The following is a 19155-nucleotide window of genomic DNA, read 5'->3' on the forward strand; positions in this document are numbered from 1 at the left end:
TTGGATAGCAGTCCTTGTGGAAAACTGGTATTTGAGTTCATGTGAATAAATTTATGTCTGCGATGTGCAGTGGCGGATTAAGGATAGTTGGGGTCCCTAGGAAAATTATATTTGGAGGCCCCAAAAAAATAATAATAAAAAACAATTTAAAAAAAAATAAAAGTTAGGTGGCAAATAAATGATGTAATTTTGTACTTTTGAATTTTTTGAACTTCTGGATTTTTCTGCCTGTTAAAGGGTTAAAGGATGATAAATAATAAAACTTTTTATTTTATTTTTTATTTTTTTATCAGTATTTTTTTACAATTTTACAAAGTTTTTTTTTTACTTGCACTACACTCAAATAATGAAAACACGAAAAGTCACACTAAAAAGTTATTTTTGAAACAAACACCTCACCCTTACACGATTCAATAACAAATGAAGTTAAGGAGCAACCAGGCGAAACTTCCTATCTCTGCAATGCAATCAGTTTTCGTGACCTCGAAGCTGTCAACAGCGTCGTGCGCCGACATTGGTAATGCGGTTTAATTTAAAGCATAGATAGCGCGCCCTGTTCAAAATACAAAATACGAAGCTTGTCAACTAGCGCCGAAATTGGTATTGCGGCATTATTTATTATTATTATTATTATTATTATTATTATTCCTGACACCTCCAAGGAGTCCGAAGACTCATCGCGGGATGACACCTAAACTGTCTCGACCACTACACCGAACCTCTACTACCAATCATTTCCATCAACGACATCTACCGCCCACCTCCACCACCACAACAACAAGTATTTTTTGTCTGCAATGTACCGTCGTTCTTCCAATTGCGCTACGGAGACGCTTAAATTTAAAGCGTAGATTGTGCACGCTGTTCATAATGCGTATTAAAACGTAATAATTGTTTTGAAAAAAAATTTTCGCTTAAAATAATCAAGATTTTTGTGATGTTTACTGAAAACATTAATCTATTTTAAAACACTATAGGAAAATTTCTTGGCTTGGGGACCCCGCAAAGCTTGAGGCCCCTAGGCACGTGCCTCATTGCCTTATTGGGTAATCCGCCACTGGCGGTGTGTAGTTCAGTGGAAGTGGCGTTTGCATCCTCAGCGCTAGGCAGCCAAAAAAGAGACTTAAGTTCTAGTCTAGTTACCAATTACAGGAAGCCTTTCTTCGAAGGTTCTGGAATGCTAATCTCTGGCACTTACATGTGGTAGTTTTTTACTGGGGTTTTTTTCATCCAATAAACTCAAGAAAAAATGTCCTTGGCTAAAATGACCTTGCCTGTTCTCTATATGTGAATAAAAAGCATTAGCTGATTGTTTAAAATTTATGTAGATACTTAAGGGAGTTCTTGAAGATCTTTTTTTAATGGATACGAAGAAGTTGCATGCCAACGAGTGGTATAAAAGGAGGAGGATGAGCAGAGATTTCACTCGGCATTGTTCAGTGGTTTCACCAATATATTAATGAAAGTTTAAATAGTTTCGGAAAATAAATTTAATTATTTTCAGGACACAAGGTTGAGGAGAGTTATTGTATATAAGCCGATTTAGAAATCATGTAAGGAGTTTTGAATCGGCTAGCAAGTTGGAGTAAATTAGGTCAATAACTGAGTGTACTTAAATGCAAAGTATTGCGAATGAGAATTAAGAATTATCGGGATAAGTACTATGCTGATTGGACTGTTTTCTCAAAATGAAATCATGGTATCTATCCAGTACTATGATGTACTGGATAGTACATCGTCTCTTAGGGAACGCACTGAAAAGGTGGCAGAGACAACACAGCAAATTAGTTCAGCGATGAAGACTCAAACAGAGACATGGAAGTGACAATTTTTTGATAGTCCAATTATATAAGGCTTTATTCGGACTGCATTGTACTACTATGCACAGATTTGGTCCCTTAGGTTTCTGAGAGACGAGGAAACTCTTGAGAGATTTCAATAGTAAGTAACAATGGTAATATCAGGACTGTTGTATAAGCTATCAGAATAGTTTTGAGAGAGAGTATAACCTACCAAGCATTGTCCACTATTCAAAATATGCGATATGATTGCGACATAAACTGTTGTGAGGAGCTAGATGAATTCTGCTGGGATTTCCCAAAAAGCTCAAGTGATGGGGGGGGGATCAAGAAAAAGGGGTTATACGTGAAAATTGGATAAGGGTGTGATCAGAAAGTGCTCTTTTTTTCTGTTTCTTGAAAAGTGAGAAAATGAAATGCATTATTAGAAATGTTAAAAGCGCAGACGGTGAATGATTTAAAATATGCTAGGCTAGATATTGTGAGAGTTAATGTGGCTACTATGCGATTAGTATTTTGATCCGCTGTCTTATATACAATAAGGATCATAAGAGCATCTCTTAAACTGTGTTGAACGATGTAATTCACTAGAAACTAAATGAGCTGTTCCAGTTTCTAGATTACATAAATACAAACCATTGCTTTAGTTATGAGATTTGTGTTAATTTAATTCAGAGAAACTGTTATAGTAGTTGACATGCTTCTGACAAAATTTGCAAAGACGGCTTTGGAGGCCGCTTAATATCCCACTTTCAGCATAATAAGTAACAACTTTTTTATTATTTTTTATAGTCAAGATTTATTAAATTTATAGCACAACTACGCGATCGCTTCAAGTGAACGGGGTTCTTTGACAGTCTCCTCACTTTTTAATAAATGTGACAAATTACAAATCCTCTGTTGTTTTTTTTTGATTATTTATGGTAGAAACTGGCATATGTAAGCACAAAAGGGAATTATTTTATTCCGTTTTCTATTACACTAGCAGATTTCTAGCCAAATCAGAATGTTGATCTGGAGTTACTACATTGGTTTTAGATATACAGTATGTCTATCGATGCTGCACACGTAGACCAGTGATTTTTATGAATTGAATGTGTAATCCATTTTTTAAGGTGGAAATTTCTTTTTATTCTATACTTATTAAATAGCTGTGTTCTTATGTTACATCTCACACAATGTTAAATTATTACTTTTTATGAGCGTCTTGCTTGTTTTCAGTAAACCTCTGGTAAGTCTACCCAAACTGCACAATATAATGTATTTGCATAGCAATTGCGGTTGTTGAGTTTTGCATTTAAAGGCCGAATTTCATAAGACTTTTGCACTTGTTAGTTTTCTCCACGGTTAAAGTACTGAAATAGCTAGTTTGTACTCGTTCTTAATTTTTATGTTGTACTTTCCTTAATGTTTAATTTCTGCACAGTTAGATAACGAATACTTAACGTTTTTGTGATCATGGTCGGTTTAATTTGGCAAAAGTCGATAAATCTTTAGCCGAGTTATTATTCCATTTCCTCACATCTTTTCTCAACAAGATTTGGGGAACATATTCACTTATAACAGTTTCAATACTACCTCATCAAAATGTGATACAGTATGAAACAAATTAAACTAATTTATCCAAAATATGCTCTAAATTATTTTTTATTTATTTATTTTTTAGTCTGTTGCAGCATAATAGTATCCCAGCCTTAAAACCTCTGTACCATAGCATAAAGTGGAGTATATAAATTCATTTAGTAGAATATAATATTGCTGAATATTCAGAATTTCATTTATTTAATGATAAATACATACATACATACATATTTAATAAGTAGGATAGTAATCTTACAATGTCAGTAAACATTATCTTCTATAGAGTTCCACAAACAGCTATACCACAATGTATCACAAACCCATAACCAATTGGTTGGAAAGTGGAAAGATTATTCACTCTACCAACTAAACTGACATATAAATTGATGAGAAGTTTGTACTAAATTAATGTAGATACTTTTCATAGAGGGGGGGTGTCATTCCTAGAGTGTTGTATAAAAAGAATGGCAGGAGTTTTTTATTGCGAATGGAATGCATAACCTAAAAGTGGTGAATGTAAAAACAGTAAATGATTATGAGGGCACCCATAATGAGCGAGTCTTTTGGTCTATGAAAGCGTAGTAATGATAATATACAGATCGCTTATGGATATGGTAGGTTTTTCCCTCTTGAGAAGGGCATGCAGTTAGCTTTTGCATTCGTAGTCTTTGTCATCTCATTTACACATTAAACAATCCGATCGTGATATTTCAGGGATGATACATTCTTGGATTTTAATGTTATAAACTGATTTACACAGACCCAAAAAGGCATGTTTAATAGAAAACAATGACCACAAACTATACATCCACAGTAATGAATAACAAATAAATTAAAGATGCCAGGAAATTAAATTTTTGGTTTCATCCTTTATCCAAGTGTAAATAGCATGTGAAGTGACTTCACAACTGGGTTACTTGTATATAGTGTTGTGGGATCGGTGCTGGAGTGGTTCTGCAGAGGGTGGTGGGAGATCAGGGGAGAACCAGGGGTCATCCTTGGAGACTGTATGGAGGTGTGAGAGACGGGTTTTTTTTCATGCAGAGTTGTGGATGATTGGAGTGCCTTGCCTAGGGGGTGTGGTGTCTGTGGAGAATTTGGGTTTGTTTGGGGGCGCAGTGTGATGGGCTGTGTGTTTGATGGGAGGGGACCTCCTGGATGAGTCTTTGACTTCATGGGGTCTTGGGTAATAATAATAATAATATAGAGGCTAATCACTTCATATCAATTGCCTTGAAATCAATTGCCATCAGTCGTGCAGTGACTATGCGTGCAAATTTTGTTTGCTTACACTTGGATAAAGGACAAAACCAAGAATATAATTTCATGGCATCTTTATAATTATAGTATAACCAAGTGAAAAATGCCATCTGACATTCCAGTTCCACCACTGTATTCACTTTGATATTTTTCAGTATGCTGAGCACTTCCTGTTCATCTACCTCAATTCTGGCATTTATCTTTCTGGATGATACACCTTTGCCAAATGATCAATTAGCAACTGAACTATTTCTTTTGCCCCTGTCATTGTCACTTTCCTACCATCAGTATTGATTAAAGAGATCTTTCCATAGTAATTTTTCCTCTTACTTGCTACATAATGAAAAAAAACTTTTGGATTTACTTTGGCCTGCTTAGCTTATTTTCTCTCATAATCTGATTTATCTTTTCTTGCTATACTAGTTTACTAGTATAGTAAGAAAAGATATATCATTATGCTTGAATTTTGTACTGCTCATGAGTATGGTGATCACCTTTTCTTTATATTCCCTTCACAGGTTTTTTTTTAAATGCTTTTGATTTATATCTATAGATCCAATTAATTCCCACTTGGTTTATCCTCTCAACCTTAGGTATGTAGTGTGATATTGCCTCTCTCAAACAATCTCTGATTATTTTTCATGCACTACTGACATTCTTTCTTTGTAGCTTCTCAAGCCATGGCACTTCTCTAAAATGCCTCCTTAGTCTGCCATAATTACCAACTTTATAGTTCAACATAAACCCTTTCTTGACAGAGAATTCCATCTCTCCCTGACCTCCCTTGCCCACCCTATTTCCCTGTTCAATTCGCATTTATGTTCTCATATGGTCATCTCTATTCGTATTTGTCCAACCTGGTTCACTTGCTTGCTGATTTACATCATCATGATGTGAACAAGGTATCACTGATTACACTTCCTTCCAGCAGCAGGAAGACTACAAATGGACTACAAATCATTCAGTTGTAGTCCATCACTCCTATACAGTTCCATTCGTTCCTCACACTTATCCCACAAACTGTACTTCTTTCTCATCACACATTTTATTATTATTATTATTATTATTGCATCACACCTCCAGGGAGTCCAAAGATTCATCAAGGGAGGGCATCTACTCTACAACTCTTCGTCTCACTACTTCACCTACCTTCATCATCTAACACCAATGCCATCTACCACCACTAGTACTTTCACAGACAATCACAAACATCCATGACCACAGTGGGATTCAAACCCACAGCCTTTTGGATGGAGAGTGAATACGCCAACTACTCGGCCAACCAGGCTAGCTCCATTCAAGATCTTTGCTCCCCTCACACCTCATCATTGTATTATTGTATTGCATGCATATACATGTATTCATTACTACTTTCCTTACATCTCTCCCTGGCTCACCTTATTTCCCTGTTCAATTCACATTTCTGTTCTCACACTTCCATTACTTGTATTATTTTCATGCAGTAATACATGCATTCATTACTGCTTTTCTAGGATCGGAAGAGGCATAAAACCCTGTAGGGTGAGGATGTCAGTAGTGCATGGAAGATAGTTAAGGGGCATCTAGAGGAAGCTATATTAAATTATATGCCTAAGGTAAGGAGGGTTAATCATGTAGGAGTTAAATGTATGAGTAATATCATTAAGCAAGAGCTGCAGAAGAAGAAGAAAATGCCATGGAGGGTATATAAGGAGAAATGTGACCAACATGGTAAGGAAGGTGAAATCAGATTATGAAAAGAATCTAGCCAAGCTGGTCAAAGGAAATTCCAAAGAGTTTTTTGGGAATTATGTGGTAAGTAAGAGGAAGAATGACTATGTAAGATTAACCTTAATGAGTGCTGATGGTGACGAGGTGACAGCAGCAGATAAAATTTGAGTTACTGATTGACCACTTTGCAAGGATATATCATCCAAGTGAGGCTATTGCTGTGGCATATGTGACAGAGACTGATGTGGAAACAAAAGTGGATGAATTGGAGGTTCTTAGAATATTGCAGAATTTCAGTGTAAATACAGCTATGGAATTAGATGGGATATCAGCTCGGATTTTGCAAGTCAGAAACATTACAAGAGATCTAGCAATGTGTCTGACTAAGCTCTTTAATTTAAGTTTCAGCTCTGGTAGAGTTCCAAGGGACTGGTAAGAAGGCAAAATAATTCCCTTGCATAACGGAGATTCTAAGACTGTAGTAGCAAATTATAGATCCATCAGTATATCAGGAGTGATGGTAAAAGTACTAGAGTAATTAGTCAAAAAGAGAATTCGAGAATGGGTAGATAAGAATATGGTACTGCATAAGGAGCAATATAACTTTATTAAGGGTCGGCCATGCCTTAGTAATTTACTAATTTTTTATAATAGAGTGACAGCTAAGTTGGATAAAGGAAATGGCTACATGATGATTTTGCAAAGGCATTTGACAGAATACCACATTGGGGACAGATATGACACTAGTTATGTGGATAAGCGGGTGGCTACAAAAGTGGTATATCGAAGAGCACAATCCAGGTGAAAGCAGGTAACTAGTGGTGTGCTGCAAGGTTCATTGCTAGGACCACTACTGTTTACTTTGTACATAAATGATATAGGAAATAACCTGAAAGGAAATATTCAGTTATTTGCTAATGATGTGAAATTAGATAGAGTAATAGTTAATCATGGTAATGTGGAAAGCTTGCACGATGATTTAAATAGGCTGTCTGTATGGGAAAAAGATAATGGGTGTCAGTTTAGTATGGAGAAATGTAAAGTTATGCATTTTGAGATAAATAGATTACAAACTGTGTACCACAATAATGAAACTGTACTTGAGAAATTTGATGTGCCAGGGATTTTGAAGGAAGTTAATGGATAGAGAGTTGAAATTTAGAGGTCATATTGCAAAATTGGCCAAAACAGCTCATCAGATTACTTGGTTACTGAAGAACACCCTGATAAGCAGAGCTAAGCAGGTTATTATGCCTCTTTATAGTGCCTTGGCAAGATCCCATCTTGACCACTCTGTACAGATCTTGGTTGCCTGGGCTTCTTGGGATGAGGAAATGGTGGAGAGGATTCAGAGGCAAGTGACAAAGATGGTGGCAGGTCTGTGGAATGCACCTTATGAGGATATGCTGAAGATTTGTGGGTTACAAAAATTAGTTGACAGGCAGAAAAGGGGCGATATGATTGAGACATACAAATTGCCCTTTGGCAATTTGTATGTCTCAATCAATTTTTTTACAAGAGGAAAGTTTTCCAACAGGTCTGGTGGTGAAAGAACCAGAGCCATTCTTGGAAATTGAGCAAGAGTGTAGTTAGCAGGGGTATGAGGACTAGGTTTTTTTTTTTTTTTTTTTTTTTTTTTTGCTTGGAGAGTGGTGAATGAGTGGAATAGGTTTCCAGAGTCTTGTGGCATTATCCAACATTTGCCTTGCCTGTGAATGAGTTCAAAGCCAAGTATAATAGATAAGTTGCAAATGTTGGATAGTGCTTGGCATACGTTTAGGCCTCCCTCAATGATTCAAAGGACTACATGGGATTGCCCATATAATAATAGTAATAATAATAAATATTTTTCTGGAAATTTTTTTTTTTCCCATTCAGAAAAAGCAATAAAATAAGCAATACCCAGATAATGTATGAAGATGCTTATAGTTAGGCAATCAGAGAACAGTATATATTGTTTGGCAGAGCAATTCAAGTGATTAGTGATCTGCCACAGGGCTCTTGGATTATTGATTCTAATTTGTACATTAATGATATTGGGAATGATTTGAAAGAGAATATTTGTTGTATGTTGGTGTTAAGTTCTGGAGTTAAATATTGAATGAAACTGATGTTGTGATTCTGCAATGCAATTTGAATAGAATGATATTGTGATCAAAGAATAATGGTGACCTTTTAGTTTGCAATGTGTAAGATTATGCATTTTGGATTTGAGAGATTTTTATTATTCAGGCCTCCATGAAGTCAAGAGACTCATCGTGGGAGATCGTTCTTAGGAAACACAAAGTCTATCATACCACTCCTTGAACTCATTGACCATTCTTGCTCTCACCACTCTATCAGGCGATGCATTCCACAGTTCAACCACCCTCCACGCAAAGAAACCACTCCTCACCCTCTTGCTCACAGCTTCCTTCCGTAATTTCCAGGGATGTCCCCTTGTCATTGCTTCTTCCCGCTGTCCCACCAAGCAAAAGAACTCCCCTTTGTCCACCCTGTAACTGTCTCTCAACAGTTTAAAAGTCTCAATCATATCACCTCTCCTTCTTCTTTCCTCCAAACTCTGCAGTCCACATTCCCTCAGCTGAACCTCACAGTTAACTTGTACAGTCCTAAAACCATCTTTGTTATCCTCTGCTGCACCCTTTCCACAGTTAATTTATCCCTTTCAAATCCTGGGGACCAAATTTGAGAACAGTAGTCTAAGTGTGGTCTGATCAGGGTCGTATACAACAGAATGATAACTCTGCAGGTCAGTATCCTTCTCAGTATTGCAGCAATCCTCTGGGTTACCTTTACTACCTTTTGCAATATGCCCCCTGAATTTCAGTTTTCTTTCAATCATCTCCTAGATCTCTTGTCTTCCCCTGCTTCCTCCAGTATAGCTCCTCCAATCGAGTATGCAGCCTCCCATCGATGTATCACAAGCTTTAAGACTTTACATTAAACTGACATCCCATTCATTTGCCCATCTGCCTAGTTTATTCAAATCCTTTTGCAGGGCTGCTACATCTGCACTATTACTAATTACCCTTCCCAGCTTCACATCATCTGCAAACAACTGAATATCCCCTTGCAATCCATTGACAATGTTATTAATATAAAAGTTAAACAATACAGGTCCCAGTACTGAGCCTTGTGGAACCCCACTTGTAATCTTCTGCTTCCTTGATATTGCCCCACCATACACAATTCTCTGATACCTATGACAGCCAATCCTGAATCCAGTTGAGTAACCCAACATCTAAACCCATGTGCTGTAACTTAAATATCAGCTTATCATGTGGCACCCTGTCAAATTCCTTTGCAAAATCCAAAAAAAATGGCAGTGTATGCCTTTCCCTCATCAACTGCTGTTTTCACTTTATTATAAAAGGCAATCATATTACTTAAGCAAGAGCACCTCTTAACAAATCCATGTTGATTCTCACAGATAACGTTACCCTCATCTGCCTAACACTGTATGTAGTCCCGCACTAATTTCTCCAAGACCTTAACAATTACTGATGACACACAAACTGGCCTCTAATTGGACACTTCCAGTTTGCTACCGCCCTTATGCAATGGCACTATCTTACCATCCTTCGATTTCTTGGGTACCTTTCCTATAGCCAGACTTTCATTGAAAAGCTAGGTCAAAGGATCTGTCAGTTCTTTAGCACATTCTCTCAAAACCCATGGTGAAATACAATCCAGTCCCACTGCTTTACTGACATCCAGAGTACTCAGTATTTGGAACACCCTCTCCTCTTGCGCCTCTAAACCTGCCCCCCCCCCTCTAGTATTAAAACCTTCTTCTCCAGGATGAAATGCTCCAATAAAGTACTCATTGAACAATCACTATGTCCTCTGCATCAGTCACTCTATTCCCATTTTTATCTCACAATGTCATTCTTCCACAATAATTTCTCCTCCTACTGCTAAAAAATTCCCTAGGATTTTCTTTGGATTTTAGTGCCAATCTCTTCTCATATTCCAGTTTTGCCTTCCTCACCATACTAGTCACTTTCCTGGTCTGAGTTTTATATTCTTCATGCATCTGCTCTCCACCCCCTCTCCTTATATCTCTTCTATAATCTCTTTTTCACCTGCAGTTCCTGTTTGGTATCATTTGTCATCCGCTTTACACCAAATTGTGTCCACTTCTTCACTCGTGGAATACAACTTACTGTTGCTGCTAACAAATATTCCTTCACCATTTCCCAAGCACTAAATGATATCCTGGCCTTCCAATTCTGCCCTCCATGGAACTGTCTCAAGTTGATATCTAAGCATATTATAATCACCCACCTTATAATTCCACATATGTTCCCTTTTTTTTTTTTTTGATGCTCCTGCATGTCTATTCATCTTCCATGTCAAAACCACATGGTCACTCTCTCCAACTGGGGGGGGGGGGGGAATGTCATCTCAGTTATTATCAGCTCTTCTGATGCTGTGACTAAATCGAAACTCTTATTCCCTCTATTACATGTTGCCTAAGACATTTGCCCCTCAAGAATTCTAGAAATTCCATTATTACTACATGCATTTTCGTCTTCCCAGCTTATACTGCTGTAGTTAAAATCACCCATAACGATCATTCTTCTTGCACTTGCCAAGCCCAACTGCCTAAACATCTCATGCTTTCGCACCCTTTGTACTCCTTGGCTTGTAGCACCACCCCACTAAATAACCACACGGATAGGCTTATGTGTTCACACATGTTGAATTGGATTTAAATGGTATTGATGCGAACACAGATTAATAAGAAAATAACTATTAACTTAAAAGCTAATATTTCGCTGGTATTATATCCAGCATCTTCAGAGCACACAAACAAAGTTTGTTACAAATGCGAGACAACCACAATCCGGTGTAACAGTGGGGCTAGTATAAGTAATTGCAGCGTGCAACAGAAGACTAAAGTCCTAATACGGCACCATTCAAGTAAAAAAAAAATAAATAAATAAAAATAAAACAGTAGGCCAAAGTTTTGAAAAAAATATAGTAGTCCAAATAGTAGTCTTTGAAAGTTTTAAAAAATAGTAGTCCAAAGTTGTGAAAAAAATAAAATAAAAATAAATAAATATTAATTTGGTCTTAGGATGACTGTCTCCGAAATCTTTGGTAGATTTATACAGCCATACTTGTTAAGGTTTAGAGTATGTTTTAAGGTTCTGTTGATTCCAGGAACAACCTCTCTGACTTGTAGAAGCTTCTGTGCAGTACTTTTGTTTTTTCCCAATTGAACCTGTGTGCCGGGGTATTCAAAGCATGGTCTGCCAGACCTGACTTGCCATAGCGAAAGTGCCGGATATATTTTTTGTGTTCACTGAGGTGGATATCCACAGTTCTTCCTGTCTGTCCGTAGTAGGCTCTATGACAAGAACAGGGCACTTCATAGACTCCTGGATGTGATAAAGGAGTTAATCTGTCCTTAGGTGAACAGATGAGAGTTGCCAATTTCACATAAGGTTTAAATATAGGGTGCAGTTGGTGTTTGTTAAGACACTAGATATCTTTTCAGATGTGCCTTTAATGTATGGGATGGTGATAATTTTGTTGTAGTCTTCTGTGGTAGATAGTTGGGGGATTTCTGGGTAGCATTTATTATTTTATTTATCTTATGGGGATTATAGCCATTGGTTAGGATGTGACGCAGGTGAGAAAGTTCAGCAGTGAGAGCAATGTTATTGGAACAGATTGCTCTAGCTCTATGGGTTAGTGTTTTTAAGATACCATATTGTTGAGAAGGGTGATGGTGTGATTGTTTGTGTAAATATCTCCCTGTATGTGTGGGTTTTCTATAAACAGAAAATGCTAAGGAACCTTCTGGAAGATGTGTGATCAGTGTGTCCAGGAAGGGCAGGCAGTCATTGGCTTCTAGTTCCATTGTAAAGTGGATTTTAGGGTGCTGGCTATTTAGATGCACTAAAAATATATTCAACGTGTCTGGGCCATGTGGCCAAATAGCAAACACATCATCAACATAGCATAGCCAGAGAGTAGGTTTGAGAGTGGTTGTGTTGATAGCTAGCTTTTCCAGATGTTCTATGCAGAAGTTGGCTGAGGGGAGGGGGAGAAAGGGGGATCCCATAGCTGTCCTATCTAATTGTTTGTATATTTTCCGTTTCCATGTAAAATAACCTGCCTATACTGTGAATTTAAATAGCTAAAATATATCAAGGGGAAATTGTGAATTTAGTGTTTCAGTCAATGGTAAATTAGTGAATAATGAGGTGATATCAAAACTCACCATTAGGTCTGAACTATTTAAGGTGTGGTTTTCTAAAATACTTTTTAGGTGGGCAAAAGAGGGAGAATTGTTTGTGCAAGTGGCTAGTAGTTTTAAATGTTTAGCTAGTTTATATGTAGGACTGTTTATACTATCTACAATAGGGCATAAAGGTGTACCTTGTTTGTGAATTTTTGGAGCTCCATATATTCTGGGTGTTTTAACGTGAAAGGGTTTGAGTTTGTTGACTGTTTCTTTTGGCCATGAAGTGACTTTGTTCAGTAATTTGCACACCTTATTCTTTTGTGAGTTGGTGGGATCTCAATCTATAATTTGATATGTTGACCGGTCTTGAAGAAGTGTGTGCATTTTTCTTTCATATTCTGTTGTATCCATTACTACAGTTGTGTTTCCTTTGTCTGATTTGGTTATTGAAATGTGGTTATTATTGCATAGCTCTTTTAGAACCATTATTTTTTTATGTGGGATATTATTTCTGGGAGGCTTAGAATGGATTAGGATATTGGCCATGTCTAACCTAATATTATTGGCTATTGCTGGAGGCAGGTCGTATATTCCACGTTCAACGGAAGCCATTATTTTGGTTTTAGGAACTTCTTTAGTAGTAACGGCAAAATTGTGTCCATGACTTAATGCACTCGTGGCTTCTTTGGTTTAAGATTAATGATGATAAGTTCACAACGACGGCATCTTGATGTAATTGCGGCCGTTGCATAGCATTGTCTTGCTGGAGGATTTTAAATTTCTTCTGGTGCCGGTTTTTAACTTTAGTGAATTGTTTGTTGGCTGTAGAGTCGGAGATTCTAATCAGGATATTCCATATTATTTGGACTACTATATTTTTTTCAAAACTTTGGACTTTTTTTTATATTTTTTTTTTTAACTTAGATGGGCACTATATTAGGACTTTAGTCTTGTGTTGCATGCTGCAATTACTTATACTAGCCTCACTGTTACACTGGATTGTGGTTGTCTCGCATTTGTAACAAACTTTGTTTGTGTGCTTTGAAGATGCTGGATAAAATTACGGTGAAATATTAGCTTTTAAGTTAATAAATAGTTATTTTCTTATCAATCTGTGTTCGCATCAATACCGTTTAAATCCAATTCAACCCCACTAAATATCCTGTCTTGCCCATCTTTACCTCACACCATATTCTTTCAAAATCATTAGTGCCACTGCTTTCCAAAGCCTTCACTCTTAGAGGTCATAAGTCATCACATATCATAAGCAGTACTCCACCACCATGTTTTCCCCTCCTATCCTGCCAAAAAATGCTGTACCCTGCTATTTCTATTTCTGTTATTATATCATCTTCCATCAACCACGTCTCGGTGATCCCAATAATCTTTGGCAGGCTATCAGTGCCACCAATTCATCTCCTTTATTCCAGATACTCCTGGCATTAGTATAAAGCATAAAAATGTCACCGCTTCTATACTTATCATTATCTCCTCCAGACCCCACTGGACTCTGTGTTATCTGATGTCGTCCACCCATTCCCACAAGAGGCCACCCCTGCTACCATCCACCCTGGGAACTCTAGTTTCCCTGCATTGACACACTGACTCGTTTAGAAAACAGCAATCTCTCCAGATGTCTACATCCTTCCTCATTCCAATGCATGCGGTCTCTTGCATACAGTTCCTTTCTGTCCTCAAATGCCCTCCAAGCATCCACATATTTCAATCCCCTCTTCTGACACCTTCTGGCTATTATGCGATTCATTATTATTGCTCTTCTGCTAAGCTTCTCATTATCATACCTGGGTAACGCACACACACACACACTATCTTTCCTCTCTGCATTTTCTTTTGTACAACCTCAAGCATGAATCTCAGATCTCTCGTCACTCGATTTACACTTCCTCTTAAGTCATTCGTGCCCACCATCACAATCATTTCATTCACCCTTTCACCCACTTAATTGCCATAGCCACACTTTCTATCGTTCCTCCAGGCAAACACTCCTCTGGTATCCTATCTTGCACCCCACTGATCATCAAGGCTCCATACATCACACAAATACAAATGCAGGCACCGGTGGGATACGAGCCCACAATCTCATGTTCAGACAGGCACTTTAACCAACTAAGCCATGGTGCCCTGCATTTGTTTTGAAATATAACACAAGATCAGATTTATTCATTTCTGCTAATATTTGCATTCTTTTATTCAAAATATTTTAATCAGGATATTTTGAATAATTTATTCATTTTATGATTAATAGTGAAATTATTGAACCAGAATATGAAGTTGAAAAAGAATACTGGACGAAGAAATTAAGAGCGATTAATGAATTACCTGACTGGAAACCTGTAGGATTAAATCAGATGGAATACGTACTGAAATTTTAAAAAATCTGGGAGATGCAACACAAGAAGCTGTATCCGCAAGGAGATGTGCTTTGCATTATGGGAGATACCGAGACAAGGAGTGATAAGAGCTTGGCCTACGTGTGCTCGGAGCTGCCTGGTATTGTACTACCTTACCTCAGTCTTGAAGATATTTTCAGGTGCAAACTTTGTTTGCTTGCACTTGGATAAAGGATTAAACTAAATTTATTATAGTCTAACCAAGTGAAAAATAAACTTTCAACATCTTTCTCTAAATTCAGAGTAATTCAATAATAAGGTTGTACACCTGTTGGCAACTCCTATAGGTAAATATGACCTCTTCTATTGCTTCTGCCTTATTATTATTATTACGGGCAACTCCAGGGAGTCGACAGACTCATCGAGGGAGGCCCTAACATCATGTCAAGAAAAACTATTCGACATTCACACAGTATCTATCATACCTCGCCTTGAACTCATTCACAGTCATGGCACCCACAACAGACTCTGGTAGCTTATTCCACTCATTCACCATTCTCCAAGTAAAAAACCTAGCTCTAACACCTTTGCTAACCACATTCTTGCCCAACTTCCATGTATGGCCCCTAGTCCTCCCACCACCAGTCCTATTCTCAAAAATATCTTCTGAATTAATCTTATAGAAACCCTTCAGTAATTTGAATGTCTCAATCATATCACCCCTTTTTTGCCTATCAACCAATTTCTGCAACCCACAAATCTTCAACCTGTTCTCATAAGGTTCATTCCACAGACCTGCTATCATCTTGGTCACTCGACTTTGGATCCTCTCCACCTCCTCCCCATCAAGAAGAAACCCTTGTGCCCATATCTGGGTTCAATAGTCTAGATGGGGGTCTTATCAAGGCTCAATACAGAGGAACAATAACTTTTGTCTCTGCTTGTTAAAGTATTTTTCAGCAATCAAGTGATTTGATGAGCTGATTTAGCCACTTTTGCAATGTGCCCCCTAAACTTCAACTCCCTATCCACCAACACTCCCAAATCCCTGGCCTCGTAAATCTCCTGGAGTACAGTTTCACCAATGTGATATACTGCTGCTCCTCAAAATGCATAACCTTACACTTTGCCACATTAAATTGACATCCATTTTCCTTAGCCCACCAAACTATCCAAATCATCTTGCAAAATTTTGACATCCTGTGCACTCACCATTGCTCTACCCAACTTTGCATCATCAGCAAATAAGTGAACACTTCCTCTCAGATCCTTTCCTATATCATTAATGAACAAATTGAAAAGTAGTGGTCCAAGAACAGAACCCTGCGGCACACCACTAGTCACAGGCCATCTTTTGGACTCTACTCCTGAATAAACCAGTCTCTGATATCTCTCCATCAACCACCCTCCTATCCATCTCGCCAACCTTATATCTATCCCCATATGCTGCAGTTTACTGATTAGAATTCCATGTGGTATCCTGTCAAAGGCCTTAGCAAGGTCCAGTAGAATCACTGTAAACCCATTACCCTTATCCAGTTCAGCCGTCACTGTGTTATAAAACGTGAGCAAATTACTGAGGCATGAGCTACCCTTCACAAAACCATGCTGTCCCCCATACAGTATCCCATTTTTAGCTATCCAATCCTGTATTTTCCTGTTGAACTATTTTCTCCAAGACCTTGACAATGATTCTTGATATGCTGATCGGTCGATAATTCACAGCAGCAGTCTTGGAACCTCCTTTATGCAGTGGAACAATTTTCCCCTCTTTACACTCCCTTGGGACTAACCCAGACCCGAGACTCGAATTAAACAAAATGGTCAAGGGCACTGACAATTCTTTAGCTGCTTCACGTACTACACAAGCTGGTATACCATCCAATCCTACAGAAGTATTGACATTGAGGTTTTGTAATAGACTATTCACCTCCACTTCATTCACCACAATTCCCGTATAATCTATTGGTTCATTCATTCCTGCAGTGTCACCACCTGGATGATATACTCTTGCAAAGTGCTTGCTCAGTAAATCAACTTTATCAACTGATTTGGTTACTTCCCTACCATCGGCATTCTTTAAAATCATTGTGCCATATACATTTTTTCTTTTACTTGCAACATATCGAATAAACTGTTTGGGATTCTCTTTAGCCTGCATGGCTAATGTTCTTTCATAATCCATTTTTGCTTGTCTTACCACACTTGTTACCCTTCTGTCCTGCGCTTTATACTGTTCATGTGCCTCCACATGAAGATACATTTGTATCTCCACGTTTGGGTCTGCTTCCCACTGACAAGACCTCAATAAAGGTTGAAACCGGTCTGAGTAGTGGCCCTTCCCTTAATGCATAGCAGTATACATGTCTGCAAGAGATGTGCTTTGCATTATGGGAGATACTGAGACAAGGAGTGATAAGAGCTTGGTCCACCTTTGCTCGGAGTTGCCTGGTGTTGCACTACCTTAACTCAGTCCTGAAGATATTTTCAGACACAAACTTTGTTTGCTTACACTTGATTAAGAATTAAACTAAATTTATTAAAATGGTTAGGTTAATCTATCAAGAGGGACAGGAAACATATGATTTCTATGAAAGTTCGATATACAATAACAATACCCAAGAAAGGCTATGCAACAGACTAAAAATGATCAAACATTAAGTTTACTCAGTCTGCATCAAAGCTCATACTAAATATAGTGAAGCATAGATTAAAATCAAAAATTGAATGTTATTTAGATGAAGATCAGTTTGGATTCCAGAATGGTAAAGGCATAAACGAAGCAGTTCCAACTTTAAGAACAATAATAGACCAGAGAACTGAAGTAAATAAAGCTGCATACATTGCTTTTATAGATTTAGAAAAGGCATTCGATAATATACAATGGAACAAGCTTTTTTTTTTTTTTTTTTTTCAATTAATGAATGATATTGGAGTAGACTGGAGAGATAGAAGACTAAATAAAAAATTGTATCCTAGCTAGAAAATAAAGATATGAATGCAGGAAAATGAAGCAACGGCAGAAGAGAAAAGTATAAGATAGTGTTATGTGTTATCACACTTACTTTTCAACCTGTGTGCAGAGAATGCAATTACTTTGCTGATGATATACTGTAGTTGTATTACACAAAAATGAGCAAGATATAAAACAGATATCTGAGATGGATGATGTTTTATCTGATTATGGACTTAAATCTGATTAAATGGATTATTAAAGTGATTGGAGATTCTGATTCTGAGTTTCCCTCTGTCGTTTCCAACTCTAGGTGACTTTGTAGGCATTGTGCACAAATTATTCCTCGTGAGATTTTTACAGGGTAGTCCACCATTGCTTTCCCCAACCCCCAATTTTATCTGGGCTCAGGACCAGCATATGGCTAGGACGTATTCATGACTGTAATCCAGGTGTGTGTGTTCACAGGGCTGGTTTGCCTGTTCTGGGGGACAAAAAAAAACAAGTTTCTGGGTGGAAAAAAGAACTCCTACCTCTGTATGAGATATTGGCTAACTCAACTTTAGTCAAAAGAGACCAGATAAAGGTTCCTCATGTCATTGATGGGAATCGAGCCAAGGTCTTTCCAACCAAAGGGCTTAGTCTATATTGACTGAGCTATGGAGGCTCAGGTTAGAGGTAAGAATATCAAACAAGTAAAATTGTTCATGTCTTGGAAGAACTATTCAAGAAGGCATGTTAATTTAACAGTATTGATTACAACACAGAATGATATGAAAATAAGACTAGTTAAAAAAAAAAATTGTAACAGACAACACAAGGAACTAAAGTCCTAATTGGCACCTATTTTTGCTTGAAAAAGAACTAGTACCACTGTTATACCAAATTGCTGTTTCATGTACTGTGATAAACTGTTCTTGTTGAAAACTTAAATTTCCGTGTTTTAACAGTTCTGTGGGAAGTTTTTAGTATTGAGACCACATTATGATGTAAATAAAGAGTTGAATAAAAATAAGCAATTAAAATCCAAGTTTCGTAAGTTGTAAGACCTACATCATCAGGGATACTGGTACAAAAAAATTTTACACAACAAAAGACTACAAATAATTAATTACTCATATTAGATATTATGAGAACTTCACAACTGTTACGTACAAATGAGAAACCAAAATCTTTTTTCTCTTATTATATAGTATATATAGTATTCCTAGGAATAAATTGGAAAGAAAGAAACACCAGATTCTGGTTTCGCATTTGTATGTAATAAATTTAGTTTAATCCTTTATCCAAGTGTGAGCA

At 37.4% G+C, this 19155-nt stretch overlaps 1 protein-coding gene across 3 annotated transcripts in view; it reads left to right on the forward strand.

Moving 5' to 3' along the window:
* The first annotated feature begins 2439 nt into the window (after positions 1 to 2439).
* Positions 2440 to 19155, forward strand: part of LOC150101599 (peptidyl-prolyl cis-trans isomerase FKBP2-like) — a 69213-nt gene continuing 52497 nt past the window's right edge. Inside the window, exon 1 of one of the 3 annotated variants that reach the window (XM_090400204.1) lies at positions 2440 to 2563. Coding sequence is in view for 2 of the 3 variants with exons in the window: in XM_090400202.1 (XP_090256328.1) it covers positions 2998 to 3030 (33 nt within the window). In the remaining variant the exon portion in view is untranslated. Of the gene's footprint in view, positions 2564 to 2643; positions 3031 to 19155 lie in introns of those variants that run through there. The other 2 variants (XM_090400203.1, XM_090400202.1) reach the window with 2 other exon arrangements.

This window comes from Typopeltis vanoorti, chromosome 11, assembly GCF_054136105.1.
Source record: "Typopeltis vanoorti isolate ZY-2024b chromosome 11, IOZ_Tvanoo_1.0, whole genome shotgun sequence".
NCBI classification, from domain to species: Eukaryota; Metazoa; Arthropoda; class Arachnida; order Uropygi; family Thelyphonidae; genus Typopeltis; species Typopeltis vanoorti.